The 17,336-nt window shown below is 39.0% G+C and overlaps 1 protein-coding gene across 1 annotated transcript; it reads left to right on the top strand.

Moving 5' to 3' along the window:
• Positions 1-7,443: 7,443 nt before the first annotated feature.
• On the top strand, positions 7,444-16,807 carry RB195_012699 (uncharacterized protein; the record flags this gene model as incomplete). The annotated part of the gene is made up of 16 exons (XM_064202197.1): positions 7,444-7,584; positions 9,131-9,217; positions 9,272-9,422; positions 9,485-9,578; positions 10,665-10,763; positions 10,846-10,952; positions 12,784-12,949; positions 13,007-13,048; positions 13,102-13,207; positions 13,706-13,836; positions 13,895-13,962; positions 14,136-14,239; positions 14,318-14,442; positions 15,158-15,268; positions 15,857-15,965; positions 16,703-16,807. The coding sequence occupies 16 exons, from the start codon at positions 7,444-7,446 to the stop codon at positions 16,805-16,807; spliced, it is 1,746 nt and encodes a 581-aa protein (XP_064058078.1).
• Between the last annotated feature and the right edge of the window lie 529 nt (positions 16,808-17,336).

The raw sequence follows: 17,336 nt of genomic DNA, 5'->3' as shown, positions 1-17,336 counted from the left end.
TGTAAAACGCACGAACACAAACTGTTTCGTGCGTATACGTTCTCCATCAGGTAATTAATTAAGTAATAAGTAAGCGATACTAATATGTAATTAAAGAAAATTAATTGAGTAAGAAGAAAGAAAGTAATTTAAAGAGAAATATGATGCTCTTAGTGTCCGACAACGCGAATGGTGAAACTACTGGGCGATTCTCGGGAAAAATTGAGGAACTCCTGGCGCCGGTTCGATCAATTCGAAGAACAACGGGAGGAGTCAAAGTGATCAAAGTGATTGACGAATGTAATTAGAAAATCCTAAAAACGGATCAATGCATGTTGAAACAAACGTTATTTTCAGGTTAGGAAAAAAAGAAAGGAAAAAATTTCAGGAAAAAAAACATAATGTAAAGAGGCAAAATAAACAAATAAATAAATATGTGGATAAATAAATAAATTGCGTGCATAAATTTACCATTGTGGTTTTCACTGAGTAACTCGGAGTTCTTTACAATACACCGGATTACGATCAGATGATCCATGCAAGCAATCGATAAAATGTTATTCCATCAAAAAAAAAAGAAATTCAAAGGACTTCACAACTACTGCAGAAACAGGCACTCAGCTAGCATGTGTTCATTTTTTCTGGGAATGGCATCGGAGGACATCTAACACCTGGAGGTTAAAGCTGGCTGAGGTGATGACGGAAGAGTTTCTGGATGCAGTGACCGGGATAAAACTGAAGTTCAGGTGAGGTTGAAAACGGGGAAAAACGGGTCCGAGCTGAACGGTGATCCGTGATGACTCGGCGCGGATATTCCGCCGATCGCCTCGCAAGATGACACCTTCGTCGTCGTCGGCGGCGGCGGCGGTGGCCGGCGGGAATCCACTTTGTAACACATTCGTAATCGCTTTGCTTTGCTTGCAACCTCGTGCCACCGTACATTTCTGACCCCATCGATGGTCCCAACGATTGGGGACCGATGGCTGCGTGTGCCGTTCATAGGCTCGAACTTGATCCTCACGACCACTGGATGCTTGTGAATGGTGATTGGTTTTTTTTTGTCCTCCTGTGTGTTCTGAGATCGATGCTGCTGCTCACCACACAACCGGGCCACCCATTGTTTGTCGCTACTGCCCCACAGCGCTTGCCCTCATGTTCCTCCTGTTCGTGTTCGTTCATCGGTCTGTTTTGAGTCTCTCTCGCTCTCTCTTGCTGATACTTCCTTATGTCCAGAAGAAATTTGGAAAATTTGGATCCTGGGAAAACTTTGGGAAGTTTTTAAGCTTTCAAAATCATATTCCTTCAGTACATTTAAGAAATTTTACCGAGTTTTTGGGTATTCACTTGTTCAACAGTATTAAGTGCCTATATTAAATTAATATTATTTTATTAAATTACAACTAAATTGATAATAACACAGAGAGTTACGTTATCGGAACACTTGAGAAGAACATTTCCAGAACGATCGAAGTAATCCATTGGATTTTTTTCTCGTACGAGGTCCGAATAAGAACATTTCCAGAAAGTTAGAAATAATTCATTACCTTTTTTCATAACAGGTCCCGAGAAAAACATTTCCAAAACACTAGAAATAATCCAATGCATTTTTTTTGTCGTTCGAGATCACACGATCTTTGATGTTTTTCCAACGATGTTTTTCCAGCATCCAGAAGTTTCTGATCGAAGTTTAATTGAAGAGATTCGAAGCCATGCATCACTAACAAATCAGAGAGAAAATAATTTATTAAATGGAATAGAAGTGCGAAAGTGGTCATCACGAGTGCATTTTCCTGAGAAATTATCGAATATTTGACCTGGCGATTAATCAATTAAACCTAGCCACCATTCGAATAATGAAGTTTAGTGTCCAATGATCCACCTACAAACCCTACAACAAATACGTAAGGATTCTAACAACATATCTTGAGAAATGTGTTGAAAAGCAGCACTGCAGTGAAGTTAGCTCTTAGCGAAGATTACCGTTAGAACTCAGGGTTACTCAGTGAGAACCGCTATGGTAAATTTATGTGCGCAATGTACGTAATTTATTTATTTGTCCATTTATTTGTTTATTTATTTGTCCATTTATTTATTTATTTACGCCCAACGACGTGCTAAAAGGATGTGTCAAGGAGCCAAAAGATTTGCTAATTTGTCAAGAAAAAAAGACAAAACAAATACAGTAAATACGTATTGAAAAGACGGAAAAAAGAATACAACGATTATTAGCAGAAATATGTATCAGCGACTGAACAAAATAGAGGTAACGACATCCAAAATTGAAGTACATAGAAATTGGTTCCAGAACATCCTAAAAACGGATCAATGCGTGTAGTATCGAGTTTGATAAGCTGTACATGATCAATGCATGTTGAAATAAACGTCGTTTTCAGGCTAACCGAAAAAAATCGAAACTTCTAGAAACACGTAAGAAGCGCTAGAAGGTTATGATAAAGGCTATACTCACTAATGTGGCGGATTAGATTAAACGTTAACAAAATCCTACTCAAGGAATTTTTCTTGTAATCATATTTCAAATAAACTGTGAGAACGGGAAATTGTTTGTGTTTAAGTTAGCGTTTGCAAATTTGAAAAAAAAAATCCTTGGAAAGAAAAATTCCCATACACTTTGAAAGAGAACTGCGCAACACTTTTTAGTAACAGGAAGACGACTGAAGACACCTTCTTCCTGGAGCGGGAATTTTGAAAATGAATTATGATCGTTGCGAGGAGCGACACCATACATTTACTATGGGTTTGTAGATCAAAAGGTTTAAAATCAGATCCGATTCGATTATATGAACGGTATTATTTTAAAAGACGGAGATATTAAGAATTTGACTATTCGATACTATTTCAATAATCGATTTTTCGAAGTATTCAATTTCGATTCATCGGACGCGTCTAACAGGGGTTCAATTCAGCATTAAATGTTCTTGGATAACACATCACGGATAGCTTTGATCAAAATAATCTTAATTGAAACAGAAGTGCTCGAAATTTCCTAAACCGCTAACGAATTATTTTAAAATTCCAGGATTACTGTGCTAGGATCGGTTTTTTTCTCGAGCAAAACGAGAAAAATAAAAGATTTAACGAAATATTTATTGGAAAAAAATTGTTTGCTCATTAAATTGAAACCAATCCATCTTGTTGATAGTCGAATTTAAGCAACAGCCAAGCCATTGTTAACAAACTTTATTACGGGTAACGTTTCGACGTTGTCGCCTTCGTCAAAGCCTCAGCAGCTCAATCCATCTGTCTGTTCTTCTGTGTTCCTCCTATTCCAAGGAATTCATGGCACGTCACAATGCGAGCCGTCGTCGCAATAATTCTCAACCACATGACACGGATGTCAAGCGTTTGTGGTCGGTCGTTCAGCACTGCACAGCATTGGTGTAACTCTCTACTGAGTCTTCTTCTTCGTTCCTCTCATTCCTAGAAATCCCTTTTATCATTTGAAATTGGACGATTTTAACAGCTTGGAGTTTTTTTATTACTGTGAAAATTTTTTGAAATATTTCATTTTTTTCCTTTTTACTATATTATAACCGGACGGTACATATTTTACCGTATCTTATTTTCGTCTTACTGTACATATAGATCCGTTGAACCGTTGATAACTTCGAACACATAAAAATAACATGCGGCTATCATCAAGATAATTGCATCGTTTTAACACGATTCTGTTGATGAGGGAGGAAGGGAGGGAGGGAGGGACAGGAATCCGGAACAGCTGCTTTGATCCCCATGTTCGCCGTTCACATTAAACCCTATTCCCAGTGTACTTTTTCGATATTTTTTTCACATTTTTCGCATTAGTTGTTCTGTAGCCACATGTGGATTTCGCTCCATTGAGCGGACAATAATTCTATTTTTAGTTTTTAATGAGATGTTTTTTTTAATGGGAATCTTAATTTAAGTGGAACTGCTCCTCGGAACTTCTTTCACTGCTTATGACGAATTGTTTCAAAATTTTCACGAGAACTGTGCTAGAAAGAGTTTTTTTTCTTTTCTCGAGTGGAGAAAAAAAGAGAATTGACAAAATCATTCAAATTTCATTCATTCATTTTATTTTTATGACATCAATTTATTTTTATGACATCCTTTTTAATGACAATCACTAAGGCGCTTCCAATTAGTTTTAAACAATCCTGACTTCATCCCCTTCTTCTTCTTTCTCCCTTCTTTTTCCGTTTTCTCCTCTTTTTTTTCTTTCTCTCTTTTATCTTTTTCCATAAGCTTCTAGATATGCTCCTTGGATGCGTCTCTATCTTATCTTATCAGATCTTAAAAGAGCTCCGAATGACTCCAGTGAATCCTCCGGAGAAAATTTGTGTTCCCATTAGCTCTCGAGGTACTGTAGATACTTTGTAATCTGCATTCGTTATCATTCCTTGTCTCTTACTCTGGGCGCGCCTTTGAGCGTAATAAATAAATAAATAAATTTGTAATTGATCCTATTTTCCAATGAAATCATCACCTCGTTTCTGTTTTCTAATTACTCTTTATTACTCTTTTTTTTAAATTTTCTCTATTTTCTTTATTTTTTAATTATTATTAAAGGCCATTCATGAGAATATAGAAATGGATAAATAATAAGCAAATGACGTAGTTATTAAAGGAATAGTGTTGAAATTACCCAATCAACTTAGCGATTCTGATTTCTCTAAAAATGAAAGTAAAGAAGGTCGTAGGTTTCCCCTTTTTTCTTATTTTGAGACGGATGAAACCGAATTTTAACTGCCTTCTAATCCTCGAACCTTCGAAATTGGAAATCCTGAAGACTACTGGATAAATAAGACAGTTCGACTTTTTTTCAGCTAATTTCCTCACATTTCTCAACTCTTGAAGATTAGATTCTCATTTGAAGGACTAGAGGGCGTGACCTACTATGAGTGAACATAGTGGTTGGATTTATGTTTAATTCTTTGCCTATTTATTTTTTATTGTTTTAAAGTAACTTTTTTATTACTTTATATTATATAAATACATACATTTCTTAAAATGGTATTTTCTTAAAGATATCAACTATCTTTGTACGTTTCACTAAAACTTACTGGCAAAGAATTAAACATTAATGTAACCACTATATATGTATTTGTTTGAAGTTTTTAAAATTTGTAATATATTTAATAATAATGTTATAATAGTATATGCATATATATATACGTATTTATGCAATATATTTAATAATAATATAGTATTAGTAATTTAACATAATAATATCTAATGTATTTATGTTTTCTTGCGATGCCAACGAGGTTTTGGTGGAATTTTATTATTTGTCGGACGTTTCGACAAGTTCGTCTTTATCGAAGGCCTGAGAATGGTTGGAGGTGTTTGATCATGTGCAATTCCATTAAACTACTCCTCTCTCCCTGCCAAGCCTCGACATATTTTCAAGGATACCACACAAGGACTCCAAACAAGAAAACAAACTGATCAGTCTCAGCGACTAGCGGGGCTGGTGAACCATCGCGTTCTTACAGATTGTCACCAAAGTCGAATGAGATTCACATACCGTGCAGTATCCTTAAGCATTGATGCCTGGATAATGTTAAGGAACTGCATTCGGAGCAATTTTACAGCTCAGAGAGTGTAAAACTCATCAATAATAAATAAGCCATCTCTTTTTTTTTGGTTCGTTAACTGATTCCTGACGGAAATCCAGAACGCTTTTGCTTTCCTAGCGAATATTTCTTCTTCGCGGGCTATGGTACACATTATTTCAAATGTATTTCCATCATGCTTCTCACCCTTGTACCGCCCTAATGGTGTCATCGAACTCCCACGCCTTCCATCAGCCAAATGTTCTTTGATACGCAAGCTCAGTATCCTTCCAGTTCCTCCGGTATAAACGGAATTGCACGCTATGCCCTCTACCTGGTACTATACTCCGATCATCGCACAACCTCCAGAGTTACCCGTATGTAGGAACAACGCAACCATCCGACATACACTGCCTATCGTAGAGTCTTTTAGGAACCAACTGTTGCTTGATACTGTCCTTCAGGTTCGAGTCCACTAATAAAACATCATCTTGCAACGGTGCTCGCAAAAGAGCCCTGTGTATCGCCGCAGTTAAGGAGTCTTAAATAAATAATAAATAAAGGAGACTTCTAAAATTCTTAAATAAGGAGTCTTAAATAAAGGAGACCTGTTCACTGGAACTCTACCTTTACATGGGATCACCATTTTATTCGCAGCTCGAGATGTGAGCTAAATTTCGATCTCGTGTAACTGCTTGAACTAGCTGTGCCGATGGCTAGTTTTAGCGATTCCTCCCATTCTCTATCTCTTGTGCACATTGATATGGCGTATTTTGAACAATTTCCTTCTTCATGCCAATAGGATAAGCTGAGTTCACATTTATCAGTATTTTTTCTAGGTTCCTCTACGATACCATGTCGCATTTAAGGATTTGAAGGTTCCACTCAACCATGGTTTGGTTGTTGTTGACCTCCTTCATTTTGACATTTCAAATAGTGCATCAGGGGCAGTGAGTGCATAATTAATGACACAACTTCCCTACCATCCTAGCGTTGAATTGTTTGAGATAATGTTGATAAGTTGGAGCGGATAAATTACTTATCAAACAGTAGTTCGAATGTCTCCTTGTCTTGAAACCTCAGCATATCCTGTCTATGTTTTGTGATAGTGTGCCTGCGAGGTTTTTAGATGGAACTCTTTATTTGTCTGACGTTTCGGCTTTTTCGCCGTCTTCAGAGGCCTAGGGATGACTGGAAATAGGGGATGACTGGAGCAATTGATTGATTATTAGCAATTGATCAAGGATTGCTCCAATCATCCTCTATTTAGGCCTCTGAAGACGGCGAAAAAGCGGAAACTTCAGGCAAATAAAGAGTTCCATCTAAAAACCTCACAGGCACACTATCAGAAAACTTATCAAACACTTCATTTCTGCAGAAATTATTAACGCTATTACCTGGTAATGATCAAATTGCAAACTTTGCTCTTTATTCCTAAGAACTTTTGTGGGTCAACAGGTATAACATTATTAATCACAACAAAAAAAAGGATGGTTAGGGGTAACGCAGTTAATAAAAGGTTCGCGATCGATCACGATCGGCGGTACTGAACAGCCCTAGCGCCAAGCAAGCATTTCATCAACTCCGGAGGGGAATAAAAACATAGACTTGACGGACACATCGTCTTGCACTCATAAGTCATTGTGAGGCGTTCATAAATTGCAAACGATTTTGAGTTGAAGTCGAACGCGTGGGCGAATCCCTATAGGGATTGATCAGCACCGTAAATTTTATTCTTTTTCCTTTTGTTCTTGTTGATGCCGTGCATATCTCAATTGTGTAGTAGAAGTTAAGAAAGAGAGTTTTATTGTGTTTCATCTACGTGATTCTGTTCGTGAAATTGTGACATTACTGAATACTAAAAATATATATGCTTTTCGAACTGCTAGCTGAATGTAATACCACAGCAAAGATGCCACCGAAAGAAGAAGTGAGAAAAAAGACCACACGTGATGAACAGCTTCGCAGTAAGTCAGCTGATAGCCGGTGGAATGCAGTTGGGAAAGGCTTATCCAATGCTGTATCACGCAGTCTTCCTACCATGAACAAGAAGGTAACTAACGTTCGCAAATTCCGTTCTTCCGAAACTTAACCGACTTTTAAAATAAATTTAATTTTGACTTTTTGATTATTGCCCGATTTATAGATGTACCTGAGATAATAGATAGTTCAGTTGACTGTTACATCCGCCATGTTGGTTTCAGATCGGAACTTTCTGGAGAGGTGAACTGACACGTAGTCGATTTCACCTAGACTTCTAAGCGTTGCGTGAGCGTCGACTACGTTATATTGCTTCCGTTGACTACAGCCATTTTGGACTCTGGCGGCAATAGAATGGGATAGAAGCTTTCAAAGTACCTAGAAACGACGAATTACTTATCGGATGGCTTCCAGAGAATGCTGATCGCAATTCAACTAACCTTCTCTTGCTAATACTTCACTTTTTTTCGTATTTTGTGTTTTTTTTTAAATATAAGGACAATAGGTTCGAAACACAAACAATGGTCCTACAAGAGGAGATGCTAGGAAACAGGAATACTATTCTTTTACTTGTTTTCCGCGACTTCAATGGAATTATTATATAAATCTAAGTTGAGGAGATTTTGCAATGCTGGGATTTGATGCGCTCCGAGGCTCTGAGAAAGCGATGTAAGTTGGCCCTTGTGGATACTATTCTCGCGTTGTAAGAGCGAATTCTGAGACAGCCTCCATGGCGAGTCCAGCACGCGTCGCCTTGGTCCAGAATCAACGACTTCCTGAGCAATCTGAGATTTGATCACTTCTCACCAGTTGCCATAAAGTGCGACGTCTGAGACGGCACTGAATGTGCAAGCGGCAGTGTGTCTGCTGGAGTGGCATAAAGATTCTTCTCCATGCTAAGCACGTCATGTCAGGCTTAGCTTTCACCACAGGTCGTCGCCAATCTATATGGATCAGGGAACCACCTTGCGATAAATTCCCCAAGACGGTGGGGAATTTTGACACCGGCTCAGTCCTAAGTAGGCTTCCGATGCGAAGAACTCGGAAATGTTGGAGATGTCGTGCTTTTTTAGCATAAGAGATCCTGCCAAAGAGCATACAGTAGAGCCAAAACGAAGTGAAGCACGGAGCAGCTGCGCTCGAAGCGAAGCGACGTAGACTGCAGTCGAAGTCGAGATCGGACCATCGCGAACTGCAGCAATAAACGCTGGTAGCATTAGTCCTCACTCGAACGTAACCGCTACGCTCCACCGCACCGATTCGAGCGCAACCGCTTACGCAGCTGCACCGTGCTCCTTTTCGTTCTAACTCTACTACAGTTGCGCCACAAATCATTCAATTTTGACCCTGCTGGGCGTAAAGTAGGATAAAATGATATGAAGCACAGTGCAGTTCTGTAAGCTGTTGCGCTCGAAATGGTGCGGCTGAGCGTAGCAAATAGGATCAAAGGGAACCCTTGCTAGCAGCACTCATCGTTACAGTACAGGTCCCACCTGGATTGCAACCGCTATCTCCACCGCGCCGCCTCACGAAACTGCACCGAGCTGGATGTCGTTTTGAGATTTCTATATGTATAGTCGTGTGATCTGTTTGATTCGATGAAAGATGGTGATTTTCAGGTTGACGCAAACGGACCGGCCGGAAAACCTGGACAAGTTGTCGTGACGGAGAAAAAGAAGAGACGGAGGAGGAAGAAGCCTGAAGAAGTTTGTTAAAGCGCTAAGACTCATTGTACTATTTACTGATTACTGGATTTTAAGGAGCAGTTCACTCCACCTGAACCACCAAAACCACGTATTGTTATCACGAAAGAGGATAAAAGAAATAAGACACTATGGAGACATATTATTTGGTTAATCGTCTTGTTTGCTTACTCTCTCTTGGGAGGATTAATTTTCAGTGCTATAGAAGGTATGTTGCCTGCTGAAATGATCTTACAGCGTTTTTTTTTTGTCAAACTTTTCTTTATACAGGTGGAAATGATCGTTCTTATTTGGTGATGGAATATGAGAAGAACATGGATTTGTTTAGAAGACGACGCTCTTATCAGGAACAGCTGTTTAGAAGGTAAATTTCTAACATATGGACGATCGCATGCTTTTTGCTTCTCATTGGTGTTCGAGCGTAATTTTTGATCGATCCCATACATCCACCAGTAGGTCGAATGGTCTTCATTGGCAGCAGTTTTGCGGGAAAATGTAGGAGTTAGGAGAGACGGAGCACTCAACCACGCTCTTATTTCTGGAAGCTCTACCTTCCTCTTTTTTCTTTTGGTAGCTTTAGTCTACATGTCCTGGATTCTTTTAGACTAATGCTTAGGTTTTAGGTTTTAGGTTTTAGGCCGACTAACTTAGTTATGACTTCCAGAAATAAGAGTGCGGTTGAGTGCTACCCAACAGCACACTACCCCAGTACTGTATTAAGTTACTTCCTTATTTTTCTCTATTTTTTTAATTCTATTCTCATACATTTTGTGGTGGATTAGATTACGTGTGAATCGCAGCAACCTGGTCTTCCGAGCGCGACCCAGCAGATACTTGTACACTTCCTTTTTTTTAAATCCGTTGCTTAAGCAGTGCCTAAGAAGATCTGTATTCCCGAATACAAGCGTATGGATGGAAAGAACAGTATACAGCTAATACGGTTGCATTTGTTTGATATATTGCCTAAGAAGATCTGTATTTCCTAATACAAGCGTATAGAGGAGAAGAACAGTACACAGCTAATACGGTTGCATAAATTGAGATTTTTTTGACGATGGTAACGTTTGTGTCGAAACTTCAATCTTTAGTCCTTTGGAGGTTTATAAGTTGGTACCAGAATTGTATGCGAGGATGAAGGCCTTCCTTTTTTCAAATTCGTTGTTTAAGAAATGCTTAAGAAGACCTATATTTTCGAATACAAGCGCATGGAGGGAAATAACAGTATCATCTAATTATTATAGATGGGGGTATTCAATTCATATAGAATTTATAAGTCATATAGAATTTATTACAGAACAGGGGTAAGGTCCAGGTAGGGTGGCGCTTGCAAATCATTGAATAGCTCTACAGGCCTTCATCAACACATAGGATCCTAAAATGGATTATCAAAGAGAATTAACAACGTCGAACACTTTATCCTTTGCCCCTTATGCTACAGAAAAGACTACAGGTTCCGAGATATCGAATATGACAAATCGATCATCAATAATCGACGAGGAATCAGCCTTGACAAGTATAAGATGGAGTTGGCAAGACATGCACTCGCATGGTGAGTTCGCCGATACATACAGTGTACATTGTATAGATATACAGTCTATATCTATTGATTTATATATACATATTTTTTTTAGGTATGAACGTAAACTTGGTGTTGTTGTGGAAGAACCGACCATGCGTGACACTAAATGGACACTTTGGGGAGGTGTCTATTATGCTGCCAGTCTTTACACAACTATAGGTACTACAAAGTTCGCTTCCAATTTAGTGCACTTAATTTTCCTCCATTAAAATTTTTTCAACGTCATTTGTTTCATTACGGCCCAAGCTCGTATATTCACCTTCAAGAAAATGTAATGATTCCTATTTGTTCCAACAATAGAGCTCTGTTATGATGAATTCTGAGTGATTATTGACGGACATCAACAGCAACGAGCTGGATAGAACAGAGGATGGAAACATCGACCATACAGCATCTATTAAAAGGCAACGTATCACGATTTTCACGTGGTGCGGAATCCAAAACGAAAGGGTAGAGTTTGGATAATTTGCTTGAGTCTTGAGCTTCGAGCGACGCTGTGGAAACAACAGCAGGAATCTAGGTGGGACCATGGCGAACTGCAACGACGAGAGGTGCTGGCATGGGTCCTCACTCGATCCTAACCACTCTCTACCACTATACTTCCGTTCATCTTTCCCTAGTTCTCGTAAGAAAACGGCGTGGAAGACGCCGATTTTTTTTACGACGACTTCGGTTGCAACGCGCCACCCTTGTGAACACGTCCTGCCCACGAGCAGGTGATCGAAGATCCAAGAGGTCCCCTCACCAGCCCATTCAAGTAAAACCAAATAAATTCAAGTGAAAAGTGAATATGTTGCTAAGGGGACTAGAGAATGTGTATACAGGCGCATTTGTAGGGAATGAAGCGGTTTCCACACGTTTTTTTTTCTTAATTAGGGGAGGATGAGCGGGATCGCGCTGGATTCTTCAGTTCGCTGTCCGATCTCCTCGCTTTCGTTATGGGTTCTGCACCACGAGGAAATCGTGATACGCTGCCTTTAAAGGAACAACTTACTGATCCCCGTAAAAGTAAACATATCCACATTCTGAAAACTGTTTATCCCGAAAATGCGTGAAATTGCGACACTTCAAGTGCTGATTCTGAACAAACATCGAAATATACCAGGGATTAATCTTCACGAAATTTTGCGAGCTGTTTAAAGATAACAACGTACGACGGAATTGGCATTGTTGTGATCTCTCCAAGATAAGATAAGATAAGGGGTGTAGATCACGAGTACAATCGCAATCTGCTCAACTCCTGAAAAATAACGTCAGGAACGGCCTGACATCCAATAAAACAAATCGAAGTTGTAATAGAGAAGCATATGTTCATCTGAGTCGCTTTTCCATTATTTTCTAAGCAATCGAACCGCTAAACACAAGATCATGAAACCTTATAATATTGACGTCCCTGTGTGTTTTTAAATTTCGCACGTTTGTGACCGATGTGTTATTTTTGGTCTTTCGCCTACGATTCACTCGTGGATCGTCATTGCTTTCACTGGTTTCACTGGTATCGTTTTTCTTTCACTTGTACTTTCCATTTTTGTTAATGTTTTCTTTTTCTTTCTTTTTTCTTCACTTTGTTTCCCACGCGCAATAATCCGAACGACTCAAGGAGAGGAACGTATTATCGTCACAATGTGTTATGAGGCGTCATAAAAGCACTGTTCCGGGAAATGTTCGATGTTGAATTCTTTACACTCACAGTATTGAAGTATTGACGAATCTAAAGTGTGTAAAATGGATAAAATCCAACACACCAAGAAATTGACGATGTTGGGATCTCTTCTAGAAAAGGTGGATTTAGGGGGTGTAAATCACCATCACGCTCAATTCTCCTAACTGTCCTGTCACTTATGCGATGCGTAGCATCGGCGCCCCTCGGTCTGTAATATTCTTCGCTCATAGATCAATTGTTCTGTTTTTTCTACTGTTCGCAATGTGAAAATTGAAAAAAAAATGTGGACTTTCTGTAAACAGTTCTGTTCTCATAGTTTATTTCCAGGATATGGAAACTTCTTCCCACGCACTAATTCCGGTAGGATTATTTCGATGTTATATGCCTTCTTCGGCATTCCATTGGTGTTTACGATACTCTGTGAATGGGGTTTCCTCTACTTCACATGGATAGAATATGGCTGGAATTGGGTCAACGAGAGGTTTTGTCAGAAGTAAGTTTGTTAGTTTTTTTTTTCTCGCAGGCATGCCTAATCCCTTTGGTTTTACAGGAGTCTCCAACGTCAAGTAGAGAAACGTCATTTAAGGGAAAGGTGAAGTGAACTGGAGTTTCTGAAGATTCTTGTACTACTCAGAAATATTTCAGGTTCCGTCGAGTGGGCAGCGAACTTTCACTTCGCAGTATGTCCGCCGTACCGCTTATAAGTGTACATAGAACTACTAGCAATCTTGTGAATACCACAGACCATCAGGTTCGATCACTTTCCACAACAAAAGTCACCATCTTAAACGGGAATTTCAAAAAAAAAGACGCATTTCTTGGAAGTCTAAGTGATCGTGAGAGATATAGTTGAGTCAAAACTACATGAATCTCAGTGAAGTTGCGTAAGTGGCCGTGATCGAAACGCTGGGTAGAGCTAGCCACTGAGATCGAGGTGGGACCATCGCGAACTGCAGCGATGAGTGTGGCTTGCATAGGTCCCACTTGATCGTACCCGCGACGCTGCAACGCACCGTTTCGAGCACAGCCGCTTACCCAACTGCATAGAGCTTTTCGTTTTGATCCGACTATATGCTGTTTCTTCTTGTTGGTGAGAGCGTTGAACCAGTTTGAGCAGAATATTTTCTATTTTCACATCACAAATCATCGTCACCAATCTTATTTACTCTACATTTAGGAGAAAAAAAGAAATCCTACTTTTTTTCTAGAACAAATTGTGAACATTTCTGTGTAACGTTTTCTTTTATAGATAGAGTCAAATAAACCGTTAGGCGAGCTTGACGTCGTGCTGCCTGAGGACGAGCAGGCACAAACGGTACCGATGAAGGCAGCGTTGATCTTTTTCTTCATGTGGATAAGTTTGTCTGCATTTATCGTGAGGTTGGTGCCCGCCTGATAACCACCTCAAATGGAAATAGAATGTTTAGCAACTTTATAGGTTGTGGGAATACGAGTGGTCATACTTCAGTGCCTTTTATTTCTTCTTCACTTCACTCACCACTATAGGTAAGTAACATGTAGAGTTTTGAAGATTTTGTTGACTATAATGAACTTGTTCGAGGATTATGCATATCCAATTGAGATAATTCTTAGCTTAATGATTTTTAATTGAATTTTATTGCTATTGTTGAGAATAGAGCATTTATTTGTGAAGTAATCTTTGACGTCCATCACTTAAGGTCTCGGTGACGTTGTTACGAAGACGCCGAACTTTATCATCTTCAATTTGGCTCTCACACTGGTCGGCCTCTCCGTTGTAGGTCTCTGTTTAGCGATCGTTCAGGTGACAAACTTCGAGAATTACTATCAAAACTTCTTCTAAACAATGTACGGTGCTATTTTCATTCGTGTCATTCTTTAGGCTAAAGTTCGACTGGTTTTCGATCGCTTAATTCGTTCCATTGATTCTCAGTATCGGATACGACAAATTGATCCAGATGTGGCAACTATGACTTTAATCCCCGACGAAAAAGAAGGAATAAAGAAGTGTTTTTTTTTTTGCTTTACAAGAAAATTTTCCAGAAATTATCATGCCCTTTTATTAATTCTCCTTAGAATCTTCCTAATAAGAAGCATAGTTGCACTTTCGATGTGTCGGTGCGCGAAACCTTTCTTAGTGCCGTTTTCTCGTCGCTGATTCCATCTCGATTCGTTGCAATTTTGAGATGGAGCCTGAGAATGTTTGCCAACCTTTCTAACAATTTAATGATCCTTAAGGCATCAGTTTAGGGATTCTGGGTGTTCTTATGAAATGCTAGAAATGTCAAACACAACATTCAATTTCAACCGCCGACCATTCTTGATGCTTTTGCGCGTCTTTTGAACGCAATTTCTTAGGTGACGGTGGATTTTACAATTCTAGAATGTTCTGGAATATGAATACACATAGCGTATCTAAAGTTCGTTACGCATATTTTAGATATACTCCTCAACTGCTGCATTTGATTTCTGCCTTAACTAAATTGAAATGTACTGTGCCTCAGAGGTTATTAGGTGAAACTTGTTACGCTCTATGGCTTCACCTTTTGACAATTACTCTTCTTGAGACCCCTGATGTGTTTTTCTATTTAAAATTTGGGCCAGCAAATACCAAACCTTTTGTGGCTAGTCTGCTGGTATTGGACCAAACTTATTAAAGATCAAATGGACGCTCCCACTATTCTGTGTTAAAGGTAGATCAAAAGAATTTGTGTTTCCTCAGGTTAATTGGCGCCCAGCCTCTTCAAGATCGTATCGTGTTCATATTCATGGACGAACATAAAAAATGCATGCTAAGGGAACGTTGGAAGATGCGTAGTGGCATGGTTAACAGGTGCGTATTCGATTATATGTTTCGATAAACAAATAGACCCTCAAACATGACAATTGTAATCGTTACTAGAAGTTTATAAAGGCGATGACTTCTTCCAACAATGGTTCGTCTATTTATTTATTTGTTTATTTATCTATTTGCCTATCTAATAAACTCAAAGATATCCATACACACATCATCCCCAAGAAAATTGTGATAACAAACAAAAATCAGTGCTCAAGGAAATAACTAAATTTAAGCAGATATAAGTAGAGGTAACATAAAACAAAAAACTCTTATTGTCTTAGTACCACTTAAGCCGTTTTTTTTTTCTAGAAAGTTCTTGGAAAGAATCAACTGGTCAACAGATTAATAGAAAAGCAAGTTATTGCTAATTTTCTTCTCATTTTTCCTTTTATAGAGCACATAATGAGTATGTTCTGACCTACGAATCCATAATCCATGAATGTAATCCCAATAAAATTTCGCATAAAATACAGCATTGTTTTCGTGTAAAGAAAAATAAAGGACAGTATTTTTAAGTAGAAAAAACTGCTACTTGTTTCTCACTAGCAAAAGTTTATGGAAATACATCTTAATATTTTTTAGAATAACGCAAACGTATCCTTCGAGAGCAGACAAGTACGTACAAACCGGGAACAGAGTATACGATCAACCCGGTCAGCGTGGAGGCGACGACGAAGATGAGTGGGAAGAGGTACGGCGCTTCTTCACTTCTAGTACTCTAAAGACAACAAGTGTCCTCATGTTCTGAGTTGACTTAGCACAAATGCCCAGTGAAATTGCATTTTATTTCATTCCAAGCAAAAACCACTCAGATTTGTAGTGAGATGTTAAGAGAGTCCTACATCTCAACATTTGCAATGCTAGATAGACGCAGTGTGATAAAGGCCCTACGCGGTGGTCATATATGTTCACCCGTTTGAAGTGGATAGTTCTGCAACGCAGTTACGCAGTAGCGCCCAGTAATGCGCCAAATAATCAAGTTGATCAATCAATCAACCAATTAGAGCTGCTCTAGGATATTGTACAGAAAAAAAGAAGAACCATCAGGTGCTCGAAGTAGACGCGTCTTCACTGAGAACGTAACGCGCCGTTCCCCTGCCGGGATGATCGATCACTGGTAGAGAGTTGCATTAATAAGAATAAATCATTACTATATACTTCCCTCTCAGCGTATTATTTTCCAATGTTCTACCATCTTTTTAACTTTTTTTTAGTCGATCATTTGGAATCCAGTCCATTTTGGGTGAGTCACACTCGCTTGGAAACTTCGCTTCGTTTGAAAAGACAGGAACTGTTAGATTGCGATTGTGAAGCATTTTATCACATCTTACTCTCGATTCGGTGGATTTACTAATTCACTTATAGCTCTTTCATCGATTCATAAATACAAAAGCGAATGAGAAAAAGCATTAACACTCCCTATTCCAGGAGGACGAGAGTGACGAGGATGAAGAGGGTGTCGAGTACGACGAGGCTGGCAATCGCATCGTTCCACCAAGTACAAAACGATACATCTATACAGTCTTCGACTGAACAACGCTTCGCGTCTAAACTCCAACAACCACTGACCAGATCTTCACCAGTTGCGTTGATATTGATTTGGCTAGTAATATCTCCAGTCTACAGTAGTTACTCAATGATCTCATTCCAAATCTTTCATATTTTCCAGTGTTTTCTTGTGAGCATTAAATACAACTTTCTGGAACTACTTTTTTTCGATCTCAGGAGAAAGAGATTCGATAATTGTGCAATGCCTATAGGGAAAACCAAACACAAACGCCTAACTAAACGACACAAACTGGTCGGGAAACACGTCTACTAAATAAAGAAAAATATGTTCAACAGTCTTTGAAAAAAGTAGCGTTCATCAGAAACAATCATTAAATAACTTTCAAAAAGGTACAATGAACGAACAAGAGGGGAACAATTAAAGTTTGTAGTTGAAGAACGAATCGCGATGCTACACTGTACTACCAGATCCGAACGAAACAATCAACAGCTTGCTTTTGTTCGTTGAGGAACTCGTAAAGAAGGAAATGTAAGAAAAAAAAACACATGTATG

Source organism: Necator americanus, chromosome V (assembly GCF_031761385.1).
Source record: "Necator americanus strain Aroian chromosome V, whole genome shotgun sequence".
Taxonomy (NCBI): Eukaryota; Metazoa; Nematoda; class Chromadorea; order Rhabditida; family Ancylostomatidae; genus Necator; species Necator americanus.
Note: the sequence above shows the minus strand (reverse complement) of the source record. Positions and strands in the feature narration are given on the sequence as shown.